General features: G+C 38.8%; 1 protein-coding gene across 3 annotated transcripts in view; it reads left to right on the top strand.

The window, feature by feature from the left end:
- The window catches only part of GMDS (GDP-mannose 4,6-dehydratase), a 279,224-nt gene that overhangs the window by 22,485 nt on the left and 236,306 nt on the right, over positions 1-20,433 (top strand). For all 3 annotated transcript variants that reach the window (XR_014550618.1, XM_083623997.1, XM_083623996.1), the window contains exons 2-4: positions 5,985-6,029; positions 7,989-8,076; positions 9,242-9,351. Coding sequence is in view for 2 of the 3 variants with exons in the window: in XM_083623997.1 (XP_083480123.1) it covers positions 5,985-6,029; positions 7,989-8,076; positions 9,242-9,351 (243 nt within the window). In the remaining variant the exon portion in view is untranslated. The remainder of the gene's footprint in view (positions 1-5,984; positions 6,030-7,988; positions 8,077-9,241; positions 9,352-20,433) is intronic.

Consider the following 20,433-nt stretch of genomic DNA (forward strand, 5'->3'; position numbering starts at 1 on the left):
TAAAACATGGCAGAATGTGCATGTGACTCTTGTGATAGTACTTCAGAAGTCTTTTTTAAAAAAATTAAATATTGAACATTACATTTATACATATTTTCTAAGATCTCATGTATAAATTACCAGACTACTGTGAGAGCCATTCCACTGATTCCCAGACTGCTCCTGTATCAACATCTGTGGACGTTATGTGAGTTAGGCCACTGGGGTTCAGACTCTAGGCTGTTTCCAGCGAAATAAAGATATAAAAATAAAATAAGTGATAACCATAATAAAATTGACAACAGGTTTACTCAGCAGCCATAGCCCTTTCAGAAGAGGGAATTGGTTTTTGCTTCATGCTAGTGTTACCAACTTTATATTATTGTTACCTACATGAAGAAGGACTTGGCTGTGATCATACTAAATCCACCACGACCAACTGGCATTTTGGATGCCGTACTTCACAGATATTATGAGTGATATTCAATTAGGTTTCACTCAAAGTAAATCCATTACTTTCAATGGCTGTACTCTGAGTAAAAAGGAGTTGAATACAGTGTGATTGCAACTTCTGTAAGGGCTATGTTCATGGGAGTTGCACGTAAAGGCAAAGTTGTGCAAAGTCAGAATGGCCTCTTGAACCGTCCCCTGAGATCTGGTGAGATTGTTGTTGTCCGAGATCTCCCATGAGTCTCCAGAGCTCAGTAAGCAAGGCAGAGAGCATAAAAAGCTCTTTTTGTACAGGGTTTTCCCTTTGTGGATAGCCCTGGGAGCTATGCAGAGCCTAGTAAGTAAGCCTTTCTATTTACTGTATTTATTTTTTGTGATCCACATAAAGATATGATTGTGTAAGTAAAACCAGCATAAGTTGTGATCCCACAGTCCCACCTTATATTTTGCTGTCATTCTAGAAGAGTTTGGGTTTGATATCCCGCTTTATCACTACCTGAAGGAGTCTCAAAGCGGCTAACATTCTCCTTTCCCTTCCTCCCGCACAACAAACACTCTGTGAGGTGAGTGGGGCTGAGAGACTTCATAGAAGTGTGACTAGTCCAAGGTCACCCAGCAGCTGCATGTGGAGGAGCAGGGAAGCAAACCCAGTTCACCAGTTTACGAGACTCTTAACCACTACACCACGCTGGCTCTAGTGACATACTCATAGTAATTATTTATGACATTAGAATAGGTTCACCTTTATAATGCAGCAATGTTACAATATCCATTTACTAAGATAATTAGTAAATCTGAGAAAAATAAATAGGTGAGCAAGACAATGAAAAAACAAAGGATTTAATGCCTCAATAAGTATAATTTGGCTGAAATTAACCAGCAACTGATATCCTCAGGTAGAGGTACCTTAATTTGTTTTAAGAATGCACATGAGTTTACTAGAAATTACATTTTAAAATAATTTATATTTTCAGTCTTCACAGTTACGAAATATAAATGTCACAATCCATTTTGGCTATGGCTGCAAGATAACCTCAGCGAACACATACAAAATTTGGTATACATTGGGGTATAGTTTAAAACATTCCCAGAATAGTTCTTTTCAAAACCATAACTTACAGGCTACATTGAGCTATGAACTACAACTACTTCACATTTTTACTTGTCAGTGGTATTCTAGGTGCTGGACAAACAAAGGAGCTATTTAAAAGCTTTTCACAATGGAACCATTAAGAATGATAGAAGTCACATATTTTTTTAATGAACGGTGTGCTATAGTACTTGGTGTTTTCTTTTCACAGCCTGATTGTGACTACATTTGACTTGCGTGTGGGACACTAAGCACATTTGGCTGATCTTTTTATATACAATTTAATTTCTTTGAATAACTATTTGTGTTGGGGTTTAGCGCTTTTGATTTGTGTGTGTGTGTGTGTGTGTGTGTGTGTGTGTGTGAGTGGTTTCTTAAAAACACCAACCTGTCTTGTACTCCACCAACTATTCAAACACTAAATGATCCACTGTTGAAAGAATAAATAATTTAAGCCAAAGAACAATGTCACGGTCTTACTCATTCAACCTTACAAATCCCCTAAGCAAAACAAATTGCAAATTAGCTCAGAAAGAAACATTTGGGTTTCGCTTTGGTTTTTCTTAAAAAAATGTTTTATTTAAACAAGACAGACAAAAGGAGAAAGATCATCCTGGTACAACACAGTGCAGGACGGAGTGGCTGGATGGCATATAGTTGATGGCAAAAAGTGGTCTTAAGTAAGTCAATCAGGTAAAATAAACTTGTATTTTGTGGCAACTTGTAGCAGACAGTAGTGTTATGGTAATGTAGGAGGGAAGGTTCTGTTAGGTGGTGCTGTCTTCTGATTCTTGCATTATTTTGCCAGTTGGTGTTTGCTGGGATATTAGAGAAGTGTGTGGAGGGTATGGGAAACTTGTGGGAGAGGGTAACTGAAAGAAGAAGAACATGTTATGAAACTGTGGCACCTTGCGTTTTCTTCCTTGGCATTCTGTTGAAGTAGTTCTCTGCACTCTTTGAACTGATCACCCTAGCCATACACTGTTGCCACCTGTCCTTTACCTTTCGGGCCTCCTTCCCAGCCTCCCAGCTAACAGTTTTAGAAAGCCGCAAGGGAGTCAATCTAAAATTAGGGTAAGTACTGACTGCAGTTTGCATACCCCATGAAATGCAGTAAGACCACCACCACCAGCAGCTGTTACTTCCAGAAGGCTTGGGAAGAGACTTGCCCTCATTGCCCTTCCTGACGTGTGCTTTTTGCTGCTGTCAGCCTCCTCTGGAGTAAGGCTAAAGGAGCCAGCTGTATGTCATCTAGCTGGGTGAGAAGACACCTCCCTGCTGAACTTCATTTAAGCCAGGCTTCTTGGAGTATAGCAAGACTAGTACCAGAAACGTGGTTGTCAGTTAATGCTTGTTTTGCTATGTATATATGTGCTTAAGTTCAGATTGCTGCTGTTGCTGTTGTTTTTGTAATACAGAGTTTATTCTGTGTTTGCCAAATTGTTGGTTTTTGTCATTTTTTAATTTGCTTACGTGTTTTGTATTCTGTTTCTCTTATTTCCAGTGCTTTGTATTTTGATGTGTTGCTTGTATGCTGTAAGCTGCTTTGGGCACAGCTCATTGTGGAAAAGTGGCAAATCAATCAGTCAATCAATCAATCAATCAATCAATCAGGAAGGTTGGCAGGGATGCCCAAGCGGTTGGGGAGCAATATGTTCATACAAAGCAAGGTTCCTGTTGCTTTTGTCCTTTGTCTCTGGTTTGCCTCCTTTGAGTAACTGGCCACAAAGGAGTAGATCAGGCCTTGATGTTGGGGAAAGGGGTTGCTTTCTTTCCCAGGAACAGCCTAGTAGAGCCCTTCTGCAGAAATCACAAGGGAAATATCATGCTTTTAGTACCACACAATGAAAACACACGTATAAGCTCCACACTAAAGTGTTAGGAAAACTTTACACTGAAATACTGGTGAGTTTTCATGAGGATTTTTTTTTCTAAATCACAAATCACTTCAAAACATGGAGAACTGAATTTAAGGTTGAAAAAATTAAAAGCTGAGAGAACAAAAATTGACTAATACTTCTGATTTGCTTTAGGATTTCTAACCCAAAAGCTAACTATAGTGATTAAAATCAGCATTATTCTGTCTCCGGGCATCCAAACCAGTTGGATTTTTTAAAAAACAACATATTTACTGAGTGTAGGTGAGTTTCTGTACAGATGCCTTACACCATAATCCTATGCATGTCTACTCAAAAGTAAGTCTTAGTGAGTTCAATGTGGCTTGCTTCCAGGTATAGGATTACAGTTTTGGATTGTGTGGATGATCTTTTAAGAGTGTGATTCTGCACACACTTCTGAGTAGGCATGCATGAGATTGTACTGTAAATGTACATTACAATAATGTTACGTTAGTATCTCTCTTGACTTTCAGTTGAACGGTCTGAAAGTCTAGAAATAAGGTAAACTGTAAACTTGGACTGACAGTTTAATCAGCCTTCTGAGTGTGATGTTCATTGACCACTGCCTCACTGAAAGAAAAGAGGGAAGTGGGACAAGTGGATTGTGATAATGTATCTTGAAGTAAGCCTTTTGCTAGCGTGCATTGTGTGAGATTACTGGACAGCCAAATTAGCAGTACTATGCTGGAATCAAAAAGCAGTAGCTTCTGGCGGTGGCTTGTTTCCCATTCATTGTCATGTCATGTTCTATCACTTGATAGACCTGGAAAGGAAATACAAAGGAAGTGAATGCCACTGCTAGTTCGAAATGTTCCAGTGTGGCTGGAAAGTTTGAGAAACAGCCCTAGTGAGAAGAACAAGACCTTATTGACAGGGTTCAGTTGTACTTGGATCTGTTTCTCATCGACGTTACGAATAATTGGGATCCTCCACTGGGATTTTACTTTCATCTCTGGATTTTAATGTGTTAAGCAACCAAGGCAGAGCAGTACAACAGCGTTTTCTTTCTTTTTTAATTGAGTGAATGGTAACATATCTATATTTCCCCCCTTCCTTTTCACTGACTTCATGGTAGTCCTGGTTTGTTATTGTCAAACTAAACCAGGGTTGTAATCAGATTTTGCCTGACTCGAAGTATCCCCACATGTAGCAGAGTAAATGTTTATACGCCAATACTTTTGTTTTCTCTCTCCGTGTTAGTTTACAGAAACCTAGAAAGCAAAATTTGTGTCAAGAGTCTTAAGAAAAGCTGAGAAGATTGGAAATCACATATGTGTGCCGTGCCCTGTCACTCAGCATGGATTTATGCATTTCCTCATCAGTGTTGCAGTGAATGTTCCATGGGCACTGTTTTATAGCAAGGAGGAATAGAATCGTAGAATCGTAGAATTGTAGAGTTGGAAGGGACCAACCCTCTCAAAGTTGCTGAACTACATCTCCCATCATCTCTGACCATTGGCATGCTGGCTTGTGCTGATGGGAGTTGGAACATAACAACAACTGGAGGATATGGTTTCTCCACCCCCACTTCAGAGCTTCATAATGCATTTCAAGTTCCAAGTGAACTCAGTGACTTAGGGAACCACTTTTGCCTTCACCCTTTGCTTGTGTGGATTTTGTTGCCTTCGAAGATAGCGTCCTGAAAGTTTTAAGAAATAGGTGGATATATCCCATGGAAACCTGGTGGTACTTTGGCACATTCAGTGTTTTAAGTCAGGTTGACTTGTTATTTCATTGTTTCCTTCTGGTTTCTATCTGTGAAAAATGAAGAATAGTTGGAAGGAAAATAAATTATACCCTTTGGTGGCTTCACCCCCGCTGGGAACTAATTCACAGTTTGTGTTTTAATATTCTCTCTATCTTTCGCCCTCTCTCTTCCTCCCTCCCTCTCAATATTTGCTTGGGAAGCTGTCAGTTGGCCTCCATAATCACAACTTGTTGGCTTATATTTCTAGCTGTAAGAACATTCACACAGCCCCTGGTACGCAGGATAGCCATTTGTGCTTTTGGAGTCTGTTTCCCAGCACTAGTTGGTATGCCTCTCTCCTTTTGTAATTTCCCCCCTTATAAGTGCAGGAGGGGAAATCCCAGGCTGCATTAAAAAAAAAAAAAGTGTGATCATGTGAATTAGCTCCATGTCATATGTTTAAGTTTATAAAACATGTATACTCCTATGAAATGTGATATAAACTGACCCAATGGCCTTGGAATTTTTTTTAACAGACAGTTAAAAGCAATATGACAGTAAATGGACAAAGAGAACAAACAAGTTCTGTTGTAATGCACATTTGAAAAAAATAGTGGAGGGGAAAAAAGAGAATTTAAAATATGAAACAGAAAAGAATGATTTATGAGTTGACATGTTAAGTTGCTCTTCTTGGTGTATGCTATCCCAAGGATTTATATGCAAATACTTGTATTTAACTGGACATTAAATATATGCTGTTAGTCACCAGTTCAGTATTGATTTACAATATTCTTAAGGCCTGAGGGAGCTTATAACCACCATATACAGATGCGATGGTTCTTACATTTCCATAACGTTTTCCTATCTTTATTCTTTTCAGGATGGCTCATACTTGGCTGAGTTCCTGCTGGAAAAGGGCTATGAGGTGAGTGACTAGTCTTGGTGACTGACTGCAGACTCATGGAATAATTTGGAAAGAGCTTCCTTGCCGCTGTCCCTCTCTGCATATGTTTTCCACTCAGCCTTAGATAACAAATCAAAAGTTTAGAGAAGAATGTGCAGCATGGTCTGTAATCATGCCAGCTTATTGTACTATTTATCAAAGACTGTCCAATGGTGGAATCCCTTTAGTCCTCAGGGTATAGCTGTTTTTTGTACACTTCCTCCTGTTCAGATAAACAGCAGCCTGTGCAAGGTAAGGCTGCTGAGCATTAGTGAGCATGTTGTGATGCAATGTATAAAATTTAAAAAGGGAGGAAAGCCTGGAATAGCTACTTTTTTGTGGGGAAAATGGATTTCATGCTCAATCCCCCCCCCCCCCCCGTTTCTGCAGAAAACAACCTGCAGAGCCACCTCTGAAAGAAGTTGTTTACTCTTGGTTATGTTCTTCAGAGTTGAACTGTAGTAAGTGGAGCTCCTTGTGCAGGACACGGGTGGCGCTGTGGGTTAAACCACAGAGCCCAGGGCTTGCCGATCAGAAGGTTGGTGGTTTGAATCCCCGCGACGGGGTAAGCTCCTGTTTCTCGGTCCCTGCTCCTGCCAACCTAGCAGTTCGAAAGCACGTCAAAGTGCAAGTAGATAAATAGGTACTGCTTCAGCGGGAAGGTAAACGCCGTTTCCGTGTGCTGCTCTGGTTCTCCAGAAGCGGCTTAGTCATGCTGGCCACATGACCCGGAAGCTGTACGCCGGCTCCCTCGGCCAATAAAGCGAGATGAGCGCTGCAACCCCAGAGTCGGCCACGACTGGACCTAATGGTCAGGGGTCCCTTTACCTTTACCTTTAAGTTGAGCTCCATTTGCACAGTCCTGTAATGTTAGAACTTTTGCAGAGCTGCCTTCTTCTGAGGAACAGTGTAGAACTGTGATGTTGCATAGCACTTCTGTGGGAAACATTTACAGCTCGCAAGACTAGACATACCATTTTTTAAAAGCACACGTGACTCATTGGTGCAGGCAGAACCATGCTGTACTCTGTTCCTGAAAGGTCCACCTGGACTATTTGTCAGATTGCGTTCCACTCATCCTTCACAACTTTTTTAGTAGAGCCTTTCTTGAAGTGTCACAGGTTTTTCTCTACTGCTGTGACTTTCCTATACTCCACTTTCCCTATTCATTTTCATGTTTTCCCACTCTAACTTCTTTGTACTATACCTAGCACACTAGCACAAAAATAAAAATTGCATATAAGTTCTGGGGGCTGCAGTTTAAATACATTTTTTCTATTTCATCTCCACTCTCATTAGCTGGTCTTTAAAATTCTAATCCTCAAATTTTAGCATTATTTTCTCTAACAGGCTTATTATTCTATCCAACTGTAATTTTGACTAATTTACATTTTTATTCTATTCACAATGCTGTCTAAAATATCCCTGTCTTCAATTCTGTTTTGCCCCATATCTTTCTGGTTAGATTCACCAGAAATTGGTAAGCTGGGCAGAAGAGGGGAAGGGTATGCTTGAGCTCACTGCATGTTCCTGTTCCACGGTTTGTTGTAGCAGGAATGTTATGTTGTGAGGGTTGTGTGTATGTGCTTTTGTGTGTGGCTGGTTTTAAAATATGAAGCATAAATGCACTATATTTTATACTTGTTGCTATAGTATGCCGTCTGATATTTTGGTTATGAGGCTGTGTTAACAAGAAGAAATAATGCAAAATGCTACACTAATCCCATCTGAATTTAATGCTGTGGTATTTGGGTTTGGTTTGACAAAATAACTGAAAAATTATGTCCTCTCACTGTCCCCAGCTGTGATCTTTCTAGTTGTCATCCTAGTATAACAATTCCTTTGGTTTTTTTAAGGACATTATAGTTGTTATGACCAATGGGGGGGGGAACTTACTTCCTATATTACCTCTAAAAATATTCACTAAGTATTTTATTACAGGTGCATGGAATTGTTCGTAGATCTAGCTCTTTTAATACAGGACGGATTGAACATCTTTACAAGAACCCACAGGCTCACACGGAAGGAAGTAAGACTTTACTTACTGTTGGGATAGAGTGTAAGAGGGAGAAATGGGTGTATTTTTGTTTGTATCAGCAATGTTGTCTGGCTGGAAAGTTGTACAAGATTGTATCAGTGTGGAAATTTAGCCATGGTGACTGATGTGTAAATATTTTCTGGTGAGGCTTAGAATTAGAATATAATTTGTTTCGGTTATGAGCCACATTTTGACCCTGTTGCATAAAAGGACTTTCAAGGACAGCAACTAACAGTATATTTCATAGTAATTTTCATTCTTAGCTAACAACAAGTTCAGATGTTCTTCTTGGTCATGCAAATGACGCTGTCTGTCTTCACGTGATCCCAGGAACTGGCCAGTAGAAACGTCTCAGTCACCTCAACAAAACAGGCTGCTGACAAGTGTAGTTGCTGAAACTAGCCATACAGTTAAGGAATAAGTATGTTTTAATTCAGCCTTTAACTTTCAAAGGCTGATTTAAAACATTGTACAGTATTTATTCTTTATCTGAGTTACCCATATGCATGGTCACATATACAAATTGTTATGTGAGTCAATTGGTTTATAACAAGCAAAAGTAGTGATTTCAGAAGTACTGATTTTCATGTTTTTTAAAAGGTATGGTAAGCTTTTTTTTTTGATCTTAATATTTTTTGAACATCTGACATGGCATTTGTAAGAAACCTATAGTTCTTTTGAGTAGTTTACTCTTTTTTTTAATCAGATAGCTGGCCAGTAGCACATCTAATACTTTTATCTAATATGGCTTTTAAAGTACATTTATTATAGCTTGTAAGTTTACTACATACTGTACAAGCGATGGATTAAATGGCAACATTCATGTTTGATTTTGTTTATGTGAGGAGTTACCTGAAGACAGACCATATAACTTGTGTGACCAAGAAAATAATGTTTGAACTAGAGTCAAGTCGTGAAGATCATTGTGCAAGATCTTATTGGAAATAAGAGATCTATTGCTTTCATGACTACAACTTAAAATACTTGCTAAACTGTGCCTCTCTCTTTTTTCAAACACCAGTGGAATCTGGTTATAATAAAAATATTTTTAAATAATGAATTAAGATTATTGGGACGCTGCACATTAAACACCATACTGTATTAATGTGTGCATCAAATCTCTATTATCCTAACTATGTTCTTTTGTTTTCTGAAGACATGAAGTTACATTATGGCGATCTCACAGACAGTACTTGCCTAGTGAAGATAATTAATCAAGTGAAACCCACTGAAATTTACAATCTTGGAGCTCAGAGCCATGTCAAAGTAAGTAGCATGCATTAGCTAGGATTTTTCTAATCGTGGCAAACAAGCAGAGACTTTGTGAAAAGTTAGCAACTTGTGTACTTTGAAATTTGTCTCTACTTCTTTCTGTAATCATCCTTTTTCTCACTGAGTCTTCCAGCTGTTTTCAAAACTATCCACCTGTTAAATAAATCATCACTTTCCCAGTATTCTGTTCTTCCTCCATCTTCACGGCCACTACTTTTTTTTCTGCACACGTCCTCATGTTTCTCTCCTCTGCTCCCAATATATGGGAATGTATCCATGTTCATGCATGGAGATGCATGCGCTGCACATTTTGAAATCATGTCTTTTTCTTAAATGCATTTTTACATTATCACAAGACAGCCTGGCTCACATGGTGAGTTGCCGATTGCAATGCTCATCTTGCTTGCTTTTCTTCTCTGCCCTCTCTCCAAGTGTATCAAGGCTATGTAGAACGTCAGCAAAGTTCACCGGTTGTGTTCTCTTCTGTTGTGCCTGCACACAGTCATCATCTGCTGCTGTTCATCCTCCAACACATGTGCATAGCAGCACATCAACTTTCCTTGAGGTTCGGGGTTGTTGTTTTTGGCCTTTTGATTAACTGAGAGGGGCTATAAATAAGCAAACCAAGAATTTTACAAATCTCCTGAGTTTTTACCATTATGTAGTAGGTTCAGTTCAGCACTCCCTGCTCCCTCACCAGCATGGACCCATTTTATTATTTATAGAACAATTTCAAAATCTGGTAAATTTTGGCAACAAGCTATATGGGTCAAGTTATTGCCCATTTTAGCTTTCTTTAGGTATATCAGGATGCCTGGAAGGAGATATCCCCAAACCTTATGATTTTAAGTTAGTGAATGATAATGTTACGTTTTAGGTTGAATTATATACACTGTTTGTTGCAAATGTAATGGGGCGGGGAGGTCCTTAAGTTTGGTTTCTCTTCAGATTGATGCACGTTTTGTGCTTTGGCATTTTGTTGCTCTAAATAAAGATTTTTCTGTCTAGTTTATTTTATATCAGCCATACTAAAAGTAAGGAAAATAAAGAAAGAAGAAGTTGGTCTAGTTTCCTGCAAGAAACCAACACAAATTAAAATGGGTTATTAGACTGAACCTATTGAAATCCAGGGACGCAGGTGGTGCTGTGGATTAAACCACAAAGACTAGGACTTGCCGACTAGGTCAGTGGTTTGAATCCCTGCGATGGGGTGAGCTCCCGTTGCTCGGTCCCTGCTCCTGCCAACCTAGCAGTTCGAAAGCACTTCAAAGTGCAAGTAGATAAATAGGTACCGCTCAGACGGGAAGGTAAACGGTGTTTCCGTGTGCTGCTCTGGTTCACCAGAAGTGGCTAAGTCATGCTGGCCACATGACCCGGAAGCTGTATGCCGGCTCCCTCGGCCAATAATGCGAGATGAGCGCCGCAACCCCAGAGTTGGTCACGACTGGACCTAATGGTCAGGGGTCCCTTTACCTTTACCTTTTATTGAAGTCCAGGAAACATGGGCAATGTTCTTCTTAATCATAAATAAAAAGGATTTGACTTCTAGGATAGATAATTTAGGAGTACGCATTGTCCATATTTAATTCTATGGATTAGCATGAACAAGCAAATGTGCAGGTAAAAGAAATAGAACATTATGACCATTTCACTGCTTCTCTGGTCCTGCTGCTACCATGTTATTGGTTTGGCTTAGAATTACAGCTGAACCTGGGCTTGTGACTTCTCTTGCTCCAGAAAAGCCACAAGCTGTAACTAAGGTTTGTTTTGGCTAACCACTCATGGTTTGTTGCCGTCTGGGGGGAAATAAACCACATGCCCGTGCTCAGAGGTAATTCTAACTTGATAGCATGGCAGCAACCAAAACTGGAGGCCGGCATGAAAAAAGCCTTTTCTAACGGTGTACCAGCATGCTTGTTTGTTCACACCTAGCCATGGTTTGGCTGAGAACAGAGAGAGCCAGAATATATAATCATGGGAGTTGTAGTCCCAAAACATCTGGAGGGCCGAGTTTGCCTATGTCTGCTAAACACTGCTGGTGGCATGAAGCAATGCTAGACCATCATTCCAACAGCTGATGATATGGAAGAGAAGGCTGAGGAGAATGTGCAGTCCAGGTTTTTCCATGGCGAAGTCCACGCAGGATTCATTTAGCGACTGTTGTGCAGCCAGAGAACTGGTCTTCTCCTTAGAACGAGATTGCCATGGGGATGCTGTGCCGTGGCCGAAAAACTTCCATACCTGCTACCATACCTACAGGTGATCTGGCCATGCAGAGATGGAGTTTGCCAGAAATGGAGGCAGCCTGGCTATCTATACTGCACTTGGATGAGCGGGGCATGCTCATTTCTGTAGTACTTTTTGGGTATCTCAGGACACATTCAAACAAGTGGTTGAGGAGGATCAGTAGGATTATGTAATGAAGCGTGGGCGACTATTTCCTTCTAAATAATTGGTCAGTCTTTAGTGTTCCTCAAGAATGGTATTTTGCATTTCAATATTTCTATTAACATTATTTGATGTAAAAAAAAGTTTATATGTAAAAAACTGGCACATGTTTATTGTCATTAAATGATCTAGTAAGAACTGTTCATTAGTAAAGGAACTATTTTTTATGGTTTTTGATATTTTATTCTGTAAGCTGCTTTAGAAATATATAGATTTTAAAGATAAAATATAAAATACTATTAAAATAAAATATAAATACTATTTCTTCTCATTTTTTTTAAGATAATGCTTGGCCTGTAACAGGTGTGGCTATAGAATACAGATATTTCTGTGCAGTATAAACAGGCCATGCCCTTACTCTATTAAGTATATACAGCTAAACAAGGTTGTTTTATAGACAATTGCAGAAGATACTTAATATTATTGCTGGCCATATAAAGAGGAGTGGGGGTTTATGTTGTTTAACTGAAATCCAAATATGTACGTGAAGCATATTAGATAATTAGTATTTGGTTACAACACTCCATAAATAGTGTCAATTTTTATCATAACTAAATAACTATTACAAATAAAAGGACTCACGACACTTTCATAGCAAGATTAAATGCAAGATCAGCGACATTAGCATTGCCCCATGGAAAAATAGTGTCCCTGTGATAGCTGCCTGCCTGGGCAATGAGCTAGCAGTAAAAGAGTATAGCTGGCAATAGTTTTCCATCTCCTAACTAATTACTTGCAGAGGTATAATAAAATAAGAATTGTAAACTGAAGCATCTTCCTTCTCTGATTATATATTCTGGCTCAAACCATGAGTGGTTTCCATTAGCACAACTGTATAGTTTAACCTGGCCCATGAATTGTCCCAATTTCATTTTTATTGGAATAACCTCTGAGTTGCTGAATGTAGGACAAATCCAGCAAAATTTAAGCTGATCACTGTTCTTGTAGTAGATGTTAAGCATGTGCCCATGTGCATTTCTGGATCACCATCACCACATTGAACATATTTTCTGGGTAGAACTCAAGAGGCACAGAGGTCACAATGAAACTCAGTGCTGCCTGTTAACAGCAGAAACGTGCTGTTTTTTAAAAAATCTGCTTTCTGTGGTTTTTGTTACATGCTGCTCTTTTTTACTGTGTAAATATTTTTGTGTGGGAATGAGCCGTGTATGAAAGTCCAGTGATACCTGTCCAAACAGATTGTTTTATTAGATCTAAGAGGAGCTGTAACCTTGATAGCAGCTAATAATGTTTGGAATTTCTCTTAAAAATTAGTGGACCACACAAAAGTGTAGCCATTTCATTGTGTAAAATCTGAGCACTAGTTATAACTATAAGTATTGTCTAGCCTGAACAAAACCTATAAATCATATATTACTTCAGTAGAGCAATATAAGCATCTTATATTGAAGCAGTTAATTCTTTAATTTTCCTTTTAAACACAAGCACATGGGTAGTAATGTGCTAGGTAGCAATAGCAGGAAGGTTATATTTCTTTATATGGAAACCAGTTTCATTTTAAATGGGTGTTTGAATCTTTCTCACACACTGTTTTGTACAGGTAAAAGATACAGCCAGCATTACTGTGTTTAAGTGATTGGCTTATTAGCACTTACTTAAATCTCTCTCATTTAACCAAATGGATTTCTAATAAAAAAAGGATTGGGTTGAGCTTACCATCCCAGTCCTTTGAGGTCAGCCACTACTAATGTTCTAATTTTAAGACGGAAAATTAAAGCTAAGGAAGGAGACTTTCTCCAGGTCACTCTGAATCATTTGCGGAGATGAAATCAGAACGACAGTAAGGATCAGGGTTTGAGGAACTATGATGATCTTCCTCCCTAAATTCTGCAAATAATCTCTTAACTTGACAGTTGAATTCTCCTCTGCTCTAACATACTTTTGCTGACACTTAAGATGATTTTGAGGGATGCGGGTGGCGCTGTGGGTTAAACCACAGAGCCTAGGACTTGTCGATCAGAAGGTTGGCGGTTCGAATCCCCGCGATGGGGTGAGTTCCCATTGCTCGGTCCCTGCTCCTGCCCACCTAGCAGTTTGAAAGCACATCAAAGTGCAAGTAGATAAATAGGTACCCCTCCGGCGGGAAGGTAAACGGCGTTTCCGTGCTCTGCTCTGGTTTGCCAGAAGCGGCTTAGTCATGCTGGCCACATGACCCGGAAGCTGTACACCAGCTCCCTCGGCCAATAAAGCGAGATGAGCACCCCAACCCTAGAGTCGGTCAGGACTGGACCTAATGGTCAGGGGCCCCTTTACCCTTTACCTTTAAGATGACTTTAAGGTGTCCTGCTATGTTTTTGCTTTTCTAAAATTTTACATTGTGCCATTATATTTGGAATTACATATGTTAATATGTATTTATGTGTTGTTAATAGTGACAGTATATTTTTACACTGAATAAGCAAGAAGTAACTCTAAAGTTTCTTGGCTCTTAGGATTTGCTGTGCCACTACATAAACATTTAGGACTCTGCTTGCCTCCAGATATAATGGCACAGTGCCACCAAGAAATAACATGATGGTGATGTAACAAAAATATTCCTCTGTGTCAGAAATATGCTGTTACATGTGTTTATACACAGGTTGACTGTGAAAGACACACTACATGTTTTTGTATTGCTTTGGCTAGTGATTCAACAGAAAGCTCCCTTTTTAGAAGTGCATCGAAACAGTTGTTTTCTTTTTGTCAAATAGATGGCAGCAGAGTGTTGTAGACAATAGACGATTCAGTTCCTCTAACCATAATGAAAGAGGCATGACAGATAGTAGACTTCTATCAACTGCAGCCTTGTAGAAGTTGTAGTTGTACATTAAAAAAGAAAGAATGCTACTATTGATAATGCACAAGAATAGAAGACTGAGAAGGTTATGCATTGCTATACTTTCGTGAATAGTTCCAGGTGGGAAAAACCTAATCTTTTAAGGTATGACATCAACTCATGAAATGTGATTGAAGTCAGCTAAGATAATATGCACATCAAAATGAATAGACAGAGAAATAGAAAGTGTTCACAAGTTTCAAGTGAATTAACTACTGCCTTGGGGTGCTGTGGGAATAAGCCTGCATGCCTCTTTAAAGATAAGCTAGTCAGAGAAAGGAAATGTCAGTCCTTAAATTGTACTGACGTTATTTAAGAACACTGCTAAGGAATAAGGATCTTTTCCTGACAAGAGTTTTAAAATTTTCCCCCCATCCATACTGTGGCTCCTGTTTAACAACTAAAATGAAATACATATTTGTGTTCCTTTCAGGATAAGTTGAAAGTAGCAAAGTACGTTACAAGAGGTTTTACTAAATAAAATACTAATCTTTTAAGATATATAATAATACATTTTATACAAAATGTTTATAAATTTGCCTGGTATCTTTAGATTCTGCAAGAACATCCTTAATAGGACAAAGTGTTTCGGTAACAATTTAGGCCGTAGCATAATAATCTGTGTTTCAACTCAGTGCATGATTACGACTATAAAGAACTCAAATGTACTTTTTGTTATTTCTTAATTTAAATCTGAAATTATTACTGTATTCTAGAAATATGAACATTTTGAGCAAAGTTAATTGTACAGCTGCGACTAAATCAGTGGTGTAGGATTTATTTTCTCTTGCCTGTGCATAAAATGTGAATTTATATAAATGAAAAATGCTATTTGGGCATGACCCAACCAAAACTTTATAATTGTACAGCTATATGAATTAATTAACTTGAAGTACATGCATACTTCATATATTAAATTCAATGTAACTTCATTTAATCATAACTGTATGATGAGTATGCTATTTAAAATGTTTGTTTATGGAAGTTTTTAATGTTTGAAGTTCTATTCTGTTTTTAGTCCTCTTTCGGGAGCTGCCCAGAGTGGCTGGGGAAACCCAGCCAGATGGGCGGGGTATAAATAATAAAATTATTATTATTGTTTGTATTTAAGCTGTGCTATTTGAAGGTGTATTATAACTATATCATTCCCCCCATGCAGTTAGCTCTTTTTGTTTTTACATTGTGTGCAGAGAAGCTTAGCTGCATTTGAAACCCACTTTTATTTTAGTTTGGGTTTTCAAATACTCATTATCCATTAGCCTAACCCTCTCCCCCATGTCCCCAGCAGTTTAGGTTTTAGCGTTAGTTTCTAGACGTGGTCTTTCTCCAGTGCAAAAGAACTAAAACAATAACGTGATATGAGAGTTCCATTATGAGAAGACAGCCATTCACATTTCTCCCAGGTGATTATAGCAGCAGAGTGAAAAAGGAACTTAGGCAGAAATGAAGGCCATGAAGGTGTCCGTACTGGTGATGCAAGCACTGTTGACCTTCGCATTCTCTGCCATGTTTATAAAGATGGTGGGAGAATTTGGTAGGGAACAAACTTGTGGCCACAATCCAGGGAGCTACGCATGCAGCTTTGTCACATTGTCAGGTTATTAAAGGTGAGCACAAACTATTCTACACCTGACATTGGGAATGTTCTGGGTTTTCCTGATGCTGTCAGCAAATTTAAGGTGAAGTTTTTTCGCTGGCTTCTGTCATTCAGATATCCTCATTGGGGGCATTTGACAGGACAAAAGAGATGATGTGTTGTTGTTTTTACAACAACATGCACTGGGATCAACACAAACACTAGGTTCAGTACAATCAATTTGACTCTTTCTCGTATGGCATTATAACTACAGGAGAAGTATTTGAAGTAAGTAATGTTAAAAGTGCTTGTCTATTCCCCTAGACAGCTATTCCCACAGACACGTTTTCCAGCTGAAACTTCAAATCCTAGATCTTTAATTTGTGTTTTAAATAGACAAGCCTCTACTATGCTGGTCCATTTACCTTATGGCTTCTTTTGCAGTCATTCTGCACTTGTTTAAACTGATGTCTCTCAAAGTAAATGCAAATATTTTATATACGTTGCACATCTGAATACACACACAAAGTAAGATGTTGACATATGCAGACGATAAAATGCTACATGTAGTATTCTGACAGCAGGAGTTTGGGGGGACTTCAGAGGCTGACTATAGCTCTAGAAAAGAATTCAATTTAAGAATGTGATCCTTAGATTAAGAACAAACATAAATGCAAAGAATAGAGCTTTGGTGCATAATTAATAATATGTCGTCTGTCTAAGATAGGGAACAAATGCTTCTAAAGTATTTATTTATTATTCCTGTAGCAATTGATATTTATTTGCTGAACAGCAAGTTTGTTATGGTGCAATGGGTTTATAATGTCTTTTGGCCTTTGAAATGTTGTTCAGATGGGATAGTAAAAAACTATTAAAAGTGTTTTGTTTTGTTTTTAAAAAAGATCAGACTGTAAACATAATGAAGTGTTTTAAAGTTTGACAGTGATTTAAGAATGATTGTGGTATTGGCATGGATAGACATTATATTTCAATATCTAAATAGCATTTTTTTAAAAAAATCATTAAACTGTGTAACACAAAATTATAAACGTTATACTTAAACCTTTTCAGTCATACAGCTGTGTTTTTATTTTATTCATAGGTCACTCTTATATCAAATAGTGCAAATTCATCAGCATTCATTGAACTCTATAAGTATTATATCAGCTTTATAACAACGTATTTTATATGTTAATTTAGAACTTAATTTACGTTTTGTAAGAGAGATGTATATTTCGGGTTATTTTCTCAGCACAGATTGTTTAAATCCTTCACTCTTATCACGTTCTGATTTAAGCTCCCCCTCCCCTGCATTAGATCAGCGATAAGAGTGGGGAGTATGTTAAAATGTTGCACGTTTGAACATATTTAGAAGAGTTTGACTAGAGCCATCTGTTTCAATGTTTAATCATCAAGCTGTTCTTGAAAAATAGGCCAAACATCCCAGGGGAACTAGTAGATACAAGTAGTTACAAAAATAATAAAAAGCAAAAACAGAAAATATGCAGATATCAAAAGTGAATGATCTATAGCAACCTTTTCTTTGCTTCTGGATATGCTGGACCAGATTTCCTACTGATAGTAAAACTGGCAAGTTAAAATGTTTTCTTTTCATGAAACCGTAGAAATAAGGCAGCTTCAGATGCACCCTTTGTTTTCCTGCCGCCATTTTGAATTGATTTAGGAGGGAAATAACAAACGGAGGAGGGGGAAAGTCATAGCCCCTCCCCAAACATGGCCCCACCCCATTAAATGTAATTTAAGAGCTCTCATTTGCTCCTTGTCTATACCAGTCAAAATTCCTTCTCTGTTCCCTTTTCATTGGTTCGTAAGGTTAGTGTTGGATCTGCTCCAGGTTGAATGCTACCCATACTTACCTTTAAATCGGTGTTTGAAACCTTCTAATTCTTGACAGAAACTGTTTGAAGTGAAATATGACTTGGATGAAACCTAAGCCTTACCATAGTTGATGCTGAAAGGGATAGGAATTTTAGTGAGGGGGTGCATGTGAGCTTAAGTGGGAGACAGTATATAAGTATTAGGGATGTTTTTATTCTCCTTACTGGGGTTTCAAGATTGAAAAATGTTAAATCTGCACCGAGCCTTAGAACATTCAAGTATTTTCCAGCATATACACCTGTGATTTATAAATGCTTATTTATTCTTGGGCAGAACCAATGCTTCAGCTAAAGCAGGCATCCCCAAACTCTGCCCTCCAGATGTTTTGGGACTACAACTCCCATCATCCCTAGCTAACAGGACCAGTGGTCAGGGATGATGGGAATTGTAGTCTCAAAACATCTGGAGGGCTGAGTTTGGGGGTGCCTGAAGCGAAAGCCTTTGCCTACGTTTTTGTCCTCTTTTTAATGTTACCAAATTTACTTGTGCACACATGCACATGAATATGTGTCTCACGTGTGTAAGGCATGTAAAAGCTAATTCTGGCAAATTAGGAATACTACTCTTGTGATCTGTACTGGAGACGACTGCGTGCCACAGAGACCTTGCTTGCTTTTGCGGATTTTAGTTCTGATCAATGTCAGCTGATCAATGTGTTCTTTCTCTGGGGAGCTGTCAATAGCAGCAGTGGGGTTTTAATTGCAATATTTTATTTATTTTAAAATAAAATGTATAAATTAACAGTATAAATAATGACTTTTGTGGCTTCTCAAGCCATTACAGAAATACAGAGTAAAAATGGATCAGTAACACACTACACAGGCTATACCCCACACCCCAATGTTGGTTGAACATAGTAACTGTTGAGTTACTATTATAGAGATAATCTGAAGGCAGTAAATCAACTATACAGTACAGAGAGGTGAGGTGGAGTCTTAAGGAGCCAATTTAGCCATGGGTCCTGATCAAGGTAGGGAGAGAACCAAGAAGGGGAAAATTCACATGCAAAGTATGAGCTCTCCTTGCATTGTGAGGCCTGAATAGAGAGCTAGATTGGGGTGGGGGAGTAGAAACAAACATTTAGCTGTTCTATGGTAAGAGGAAAACGGAAAGGCAAAAGCCTGGATTTCTACTATACTGTATAAGGATGACCTCTAATGGGGTAGAATCCATGTTTGGTTCTTCTCTCATTGAAGGAGACAATCCGTCACAGTCTTCCAAAACCTTGGAAACATCTCATTCACCCCAACTTTTAAATGATTAAGTTCCTCTACTCATGAGTTTCCCCCCTTTTAAAGTCTTAAACTTAGGCTACGCTGAAACCCTCCTAGTTTAATTCAGCAATAGAAATATTTCTCCCTTTGAATAGGCACTGTTCGGAACCTCTGGACAGAAGAGTCCTGGCTAACGCCAAAGAAAATAAGAAATATGGCTCAGAAGCAGGAGGACAAGAAAAAGTGAAGGCAATGAAGGGAGCTAGCTAAAGTGAAGAGAACAAGCGGTGCCATCTCTTACAGGGGATAACATGTTTGTAAACTAGTGATGTGAAGCAACTTCCTGGTGTAGTTGCCAAAGGCTGAACAAATTGTAGATGTGCACCCAGTTAGTTACCAATGAATTTCAACCTGAATCTGAAAAGGGCTTTTCACAAGTTCTGAGATAGGCATGAACACCATTTCATTACAAAAGATATACATGATGAATATTCCTAGGTCTGCGTCATATTAGCCCTCCCTGCCAGAGGGCGTAAAACAAAGTCCCAAAGGTGCCCATATTCATCAGTCTTACTTAAGGGGGCCTTGCTCCTCTTGAGAGGAGATGAGGTTGAAGCTCTTCAGATAATGTAAAATGGGCACTTGGCTTGCTTAAGGCAAGATATGATCACTGGATTGCATCAATTTGCCCCAGAGGGGTGATTAATGGCTGAATTTATAGGCATGTGTGGGGGACAGCAGGGACTTGCACTCTAAAGGCTTTCATCTGCCACAAGGACTTTGTCACTACTCTGTGTAAAGAAAAATGATCAAGTTTGTTGCATTTGCAGGTTCAGCTAAGCTATGCAATAACAGCACAACTGACAAATATGTTTGGTTGTGGGGAAATACCCTACCAGTTTCAGTGGTCAGTATCCACTGAAACTTCTTTGCACAAAGGAAGTTTGTGGAAGTTTCCTTCTTGTGCAGGAAACTTCCTAAACCCGCCTGCAGCAGTTGGAGGAGGCAAGGGCAGAGGAGAGGCGGAGGGATGATGACTTCTGTTGCACTAGCAGAAATTATTGCACTAGCAGACCTATTTAGTTGGATATTCCCCAATGATC

This window comes from Podarcis filfolensis (genome assembly GCF_964270895.1).
Source record: "Podarcis filfolensis genome assembly, chromosome: 7".
Lineage (NCBI taxonomy): Eukaryota > Metazoa > Chordata > Lepidosauria > Squamata > Lacertidae > Podarcis > Podarcis filfolensis.